Here is a 6,579-nt window from a genome sequence, read left to right as displayed (position 1 = left end):
ACATAACTGATTGAACTTATCGAACAAATCAATCATTTATGGTGGAACTGGGATTCCTGGGAGTGCATTCTGATGAACATCATCAAAGGTAAGTGAATATTTAAAATGCTATTTCTGAGTAATGTTGACTACCTAATATAGCGGGTATCTTTTTGACTGCTTTGTTGTCTATTTGCTTTCTCCGTAAAGTTTTTAAAAAATCTGACATAGCGGTTGCATTAACTTCTTGAGTGTAGGGGGCAGTATTTTCATTTTTGGCTAAAAAACGTACCCATTTGAAACTGTCTATTTCTCAGGCCCAGAAACTAGAATATGCATATAATTGTCAGATTAGGATAGAAAACACTCTAAAGTTTCCAAAACGGTCAAAATATTGTCTGTGAGTATTACAGAACAGATTTTGCAGGCAAAAACCTGAGGAAAATCCAACAAGGAAGTGCTAATTTTCCTGAAAGCTCTCTGTTCCATTGGATGCCATGCCTCTATTTAAAGGGATATCAACCAGATAATGTGACCAGTGACCAGTCTTTAGACATAGTTTCAGGCTTTTATTTTGAAAAATGAGTGAGGAACAACCCATCACGTCAGTGGATGGCTGGGTGCCAGCAGCGTTTTGTATGCGCAAAAGCCATTTTCTCTCTCTCGCCCATTTTCTCTCTCTCGCCTCATGGCGACCTACATTCCAGTTGACATATTATCGATTATATATTGTAAAATCAACCTGAGGATTGATTATAAAAAACATTTGACATCTTTCTACGCACTTTACGGATACAATTTGGATTTATCGTCTGCGATGTCGTGACCGCTCGAGCCTGTGGATTTCTGAACATAATGCGCCAAACAAATGGAGGCTCGGGACAGGAGGCATGGAAATGTCCAGACTGACCACAGTGAAGACAACGTTGCTTGTTGATCCTGCACCATCTCTCCAGAGCGGAAACCTGGTCCTTCCCAATTGTATTGGCTCTTCTGAAGGATATAACCAGAGCCGAATTGAGGACTCTGACGGGGTACAGGACAAGCAAACGCAGCATAAGCCAGTGGAACAAACAAAGAATTGACTCCCTCAGTGGAACCCAAAACACTGGAAACAACTCTGAACCCCTCCGTCCTCTCACGACGACGTTCCACTCATCCAGAGTGTCAGGGTTGTCCCGGGAAGTCGGCAAGAATCCGAAAGTCAATGGTGTAATCTGCTACCCTCCGGCTGCCGTGTCAAAGCACAATGAGTCTTTGAGCAGCGTTCCTGCCACTGATGGGGTGATCAAAAATCCTCTTTGTCTCCTGGGTGACACTTTGTCAATTAAAACAAATGTCTGGTTGCTTCTCTCATATGGCCGTAGCCCAGGCCAGAGCCCGTCCTGAGAACAAGGAGGTGACGTATGAGGCTCCCAAAGGGAGGAAGACATTGAGCTGGTAGGGAGTGGAGGATTAGGTGCAGCAGCCGTTGCTCCCGCCTGTCCTCTCTGCAGAGCGGACACAAGAGTTCTTAAATCATCCGACAATGTCTGCAGCCGCGCCTCATGGCGACCAATTTATTTAATTTGTATCACCAATCACAGTTCCATGGTGGGTGAGAGCCGACCATAAATGGTGGAATTCGGAGTGTTCCTCGGACGACTGAAAAATCTCTGCTGCGTCCATTGTAGGCTTAGGACTACTGTACCAATTATGCAAGTACGAACTCGAATCCAGGGGCAGAGAAACACAGCAAGCAGGGGTAAGGATAAATCCAGAACTTTTACTTAGTCTTAACAGAAACAAGGCAACCAACCGCACAAGAGCACACTAATAAAACATGAGACCTAAGCAAATATACAGACCAACTGAGGAACCTAAATAACAAGGCAACCAGATCAACAGAGAGGGTAATTAAACACAGGAGAATCTAATGAGTAATAATCAGGGTAACCTGAAATCTAGAAAAGGTAAGGGTGCCCTCCAGCGGTAACCTAAGGAAACAACAATCAAATAACACAGAAACTGTGACACTTCTTGCTTGTACCATTAGTTTTGTCTAATTCTTCTGCATCCGTTGGTACCATTAGTCTGTGTGTTTAATGGGGGCTGAGCTAGAAAGGTGTTTGTGACACAAGGGCGGATCCTGAAGGGACCCGGGTCCAAGTCTTTGTACAAAAATGTCTGTAGAGTCCGAATGGTTTGAGCTGCAAACAATTAAAAGCGATCTATGAAAAGCTGGGACTCTCATGTGACATGTTGTGCTCTATATGACGTTCACAAGCTACACAATAGTCGTTAGAAGGTAAGGGTGGGGTTCTTCATAGAAGATCATAGGAAATCCCAGGACGAAGTGTCTATAAAACTGTAATAAGCTCACATAGTTGCTGTCACAAACTCCACACAGTTGTCACTGACTAGTTGGATATTTATTTCCCACTGAGCAAACCATTTCTGTACTTACAGCATTCATATAAATTCCTTTTTATCAGGTTTTTATAATAAAAACATATAAACATGCAGATAAATGAAAGTCAGATGGGTCTCGGGACTGATAAGGTTAAAGAAAACAAATCATGGATTACAGTTCTTCTATCAAGTTATAAAATCCTGAACTTCCCTTTAATCTCTTAAAGGTCACTCAACATACCTCCTACCCTGACCTAATCCTCTTCCTTATCATCTACATCTTCACCTCGTGGCCAACATCGGCCTCATAGTACTGATCTCCATGGACATTATCCCATGTACATCCTTTTCTGAAACTTGTCTCTTAATTAGATAGTTGGGGCTACAGCGATAATACCTCGTCTATTAGGGGACATTTTGACAGCAGCTCCCGAGCGATATATCACTTACATGGAGTGTGTCATTCAGGCTTTCTGTGCTCATGTTTATGCGCCTCCTTATTCAAGCTCTCCTGCGAGACCGTGTTTATAAATAACATATATGTCTTAACATTTACCGTTATGCTGTTTGTCTCGTCCATAGGCAGCATCAGTCTCGCCTATCTGAAGATTGCCATTGTTTGTCTGAGTAGTAGAACAGCTCTTTAAACAGCAAGGCCCTGACAACCTGTAGCACACACTTACTGGTCTACCATATTGTGCTGGGATGTGGGTTTACCATTATCATCCTCCATCGCTTCCGAGCCTATGCAGACCTGCGCAAACTGAATAGTGTGCTGGTTAGTGTGGTCCCTACCTGTGTCAACCACATAATATATGGTTTACAGACTAAAGAGATTAAACAGGATATTTAGGGTGTTCACAGAGCCAAGGTAGCTGCAGGATTCTGTGTTAAATCTGATGGGAAAATAAATCATATATAATATAATGAGAACTGCAGTGTATGTGTGTGGCGTTCATAAAACAAGGGAGTTTCTTCTCAACCACCACCTGAGGGACCTGTAAGGGTTCTGTTGAATTGGACGCTAACATAAGTTGAGAGCCATTATTTAATTGATGGTATGCATATTCAAAGCATGTTCTAACAATTTAAACATACAGCTGCCCCGGATTCGGTTAGTACTGATGGAAAAAAATCATAATGCATAATGCAAATCTACTCTAAAATACATAACTAGGAAGAACACTGCTACTATGTTTTCAAACTGACATTTATTTTAGGTGGTGCAAAGTTTTGGGTGGTGTTCCATGAATCATTTCTTGATTTAATTTCCAAATGCAAACCATCATAGAATATTTTATTGTGCAAAGTTTTATTTTAATTTGTGACGCTTACAGAGAAGGCAGAGGCACAAAACCAAAATCTGTTGGTACACTTTATTTGACAGGGTGCTATTTCTCTGATATTTAGGAATAATATTGCGAGATTGTAATTACACAATAATCACCTAACAATTACTGCTGTTTCTTTGGTATTGATTAAAAACAAGTATAATCACATACTATTTAGTACTGTATCTGGTAGTTTGTACAATGCAATTGAACAGGACTTTACAGTTGTTATTTCGTTTTTATCAATAAACTTAAAACTATTAAATCAGATGTATACAGTTGTGCAACCTACACAATGAACCAAATGGTAAACACAAATATTGTTCGGTTTCGTTTATAAGTGCATGATAAAGAAACATTTAGCTGTTCTGCTTTCCAAACAACAAACCATAATTAGAATTATTTTGGAATCTTTGAAAATTATCACACTTTGTAGCCCATACTAAACTATTTTAAAGGAGCTTGAATTGAATGTTTTGCTGTAAGGACAGTGTGTTGAGTGTTTAGCGGCTCTGCGGTGAGACGTCTGTGTCGGCAGAAGGCCCTCTTGATGGCCACTCTCAGCTCCTTGTTCCTCAGGCTGTAGATCATCGGGTTCAGGAAAGGAGTCAGAGCCGAGTACAGCACCGACACGATGATACGCACCTACAACAATAACACAACATGAATACAACATTAAGACAACCGCAATGCAACAATGATACCCACAACCACAATATACTAAACAAAAAGTTACACATTATTAAACAACAATGATACGCACTTACAACATCAACACAATGTTATCTAACCTTATCACAACGTTATTAACAGCATGGCCTTGATCATATTCAACCATAAACATATACATAGCATTATTAGGTGATGGTTGGATTCCATTTAAATTCCAATCAATTCAGGAAGTACTCTGAAATTCCAATTATCCTCAACGCTTTTCAATTAGGAAAATGGAATTACAATTGGAATTTCGTATACTTTCTTAATTGACTGGAATTTAAATGAAATTGACTCCAACCCTGTTATTGGGATTTTCACAGCACTGACAACATGACACAAATGTACAGTGACTGAAGAGCATCAGTATGTTACACTAAAATAATACAACAGTACCATCTCCTGGTGGGAATGCCTTTTGAGTACCATTAGACATCAACAGTGAATGACAAATCAGAGAGGACATGGGTAACCAGAGTAATGGCACAAATATCAGTCAAACTCTTCAACTGGTGAATGTAAGATCACAGTGTTGACTGAAGGTTATCTGATGGTAGAGTTAAACAGTCATTAGAACAGGGAAAGGAGGAGGGGGAGAAAGAGGATGAAGAGGAGGGTCACCTCTGGAGAGAAGTTTCCCACACGGTAGGAGATATAGACAAATGAGGCAGAGCTGTAAGAAATGGACACAACCGTCAGGTGGGCGGCACAGGTGCTAAACGCCTTCAGTCGCTCTGCGGCGCCCATTTTAGCTATCTTCACACCGATGAGTATGTAGGAAGTGAGGATGAGCACACCCGTGGTGAGCAGCGCTATGAGGGCAAAAGACAGTGACACGATGCTGTCCACCTGAGTGTCCCCACACACCAGCAGCCTCACTGAGGATGGGTCACACCAGCAGTGGCGCACCACGTTGGGTCCACAGTATGAACGCTGTACTGCCATGCTAGTGTTTGGGAAGGTGCAGATGGCACCGAAGGTCCATGCCCCAATGATGAGTAGCAGGCAGACGGGGCGGGTCATCACAGCGGCATAGCGGAGAGGATTACATATGGCCACATAGCGGTCGTAGGCCATAGCGGTCAGCAGGGCGCGGCCGGTAACAGACATGTGGATGAAACAGTACATCTGGAGGAAGCAGCCGGGGACGGACACAGTCTTGACCTCAGTCAGGAAGCCTGACAACATGTTGGGGATGGTGACCGTTGTGTAAATCATGTCCACGATGGACAGGTTGTGGAGGAAGAAGTACATGGGGGAGCCCAGCTTCGGGTCGGTCCGGACCTTTAGGACGAGATAAAGAAAGCGGTTAGACAGTAATGTCATAGATAGGCCCAGCGGAGAGTTTTTCCTGACAACATGACTCGACCAGGGGAAACTCTGGGCCCAAGCCATAATTCTCAAGAGTTCTAAACTCCTGACTCCTGAGGAGTATAGTGTAGTCTACGGGCCCTTAGAGCAAATTCTAAGTGAGAGGACCTGAACAAAACCCTTTGATTACTTACACTAACTACAACTCATGGTCTCTTATAACATCATCTCTATCTAATGTTATTGTGATCTGGTTCTGGCTGTGCGTGTACAATGTACAGTACCAGGTAGATGATCATGATGTTTCCGCCTAGGATGACGGTGTAGGCCAGCAGGAAGATGATAAACAGGACCATCTTCTTCTCCCCCAGACTAGCCAGGCCCTGGATGATGAAGAAGGCGACAGGGCTGGACTGGGTGCTGTTCATACCTCTGGGCCAGTGGGCCTGATAGGATCTCAGACAAACCTGGTGCAGACAGAGAGATACATTGATACCTTGTAGACTACAGATAGAAGAAGCTCATTCTTAACAAACATGGCTTAGTACAGTTATCTTCTTGTTACGAAAGTATCTACAATAATATATGGTGTAACTATAATTTCTATGAAAAGTGTTGCCTGTAGAAGCAAAAAATATAACTCTTATTATTTCAGATTCTCAACCTTGGTGGTGTCAGAGTGGGGAAATCTATGATATATTCGATGTGATATAACACAAACATGTATACTAATTCATAGGAAGTGGTTCTCAATTATGTTCAGTTACAGGCCCAATGCAGTCAAAATTCTGTTTTCCGGTGTTTTGTATCATATTGTACAACAGCTGATAAAATGCAGACTGTAAACGTGTGA

At 42.2% G+C, this 6,579-nt stretch overlaps 1 protein-coding gene and 1 pseudogene across 1 annotated transcript; one reads left to right on the top strand and one right to left on the bottom strand.

The window, feature by feature from the left end:
• The first annotated feature begins 2,706 nt into the window (after positions 1–2,706).
• LOC139419213 (olfactory receptor 52N5-like) lies at positions 2,707–3,223 on the top strand (annotated as a pseudogene).
• Positions 3,224–4,153: 930 nt separating this feature from the next.
• LOC139419212 (olfactory receptor 5J3-like) lies at positions 4,154–6,154 on the bottom strand. The gene is given in 4 exon segments (XM_071169193.1): positions 4,154–4,229; positions 4,231–4,346; positions 5,037–5,699; positions 6,011–6,154. Coding segments are annotated over 4 exon segments (999 nt in total).
• Positions 6,155–6,579: the final 425 nt, after the last annotated feature.

The sequence above is a fragment of the Oncorhynchus clarkii genome, chromosome 10 (genome assembly GCF_045791955.1).
Source record: "Oncorhynchus clarkii lewisi isolate Uvic-CL-2024 chromosome 10, UVic_Ocla_1.0, whole genome shotgun sequence".
Lineage (NCBI taxonomy): Eukaryota > Metazoa > Chordata > Actinopteri > Salmoniformes > Salmonidae > Oncorhynchus > Oncorhynchus clarkii.
This window is presented reverse-complemented; position numbering and strand designations above follow the sequence as displayed.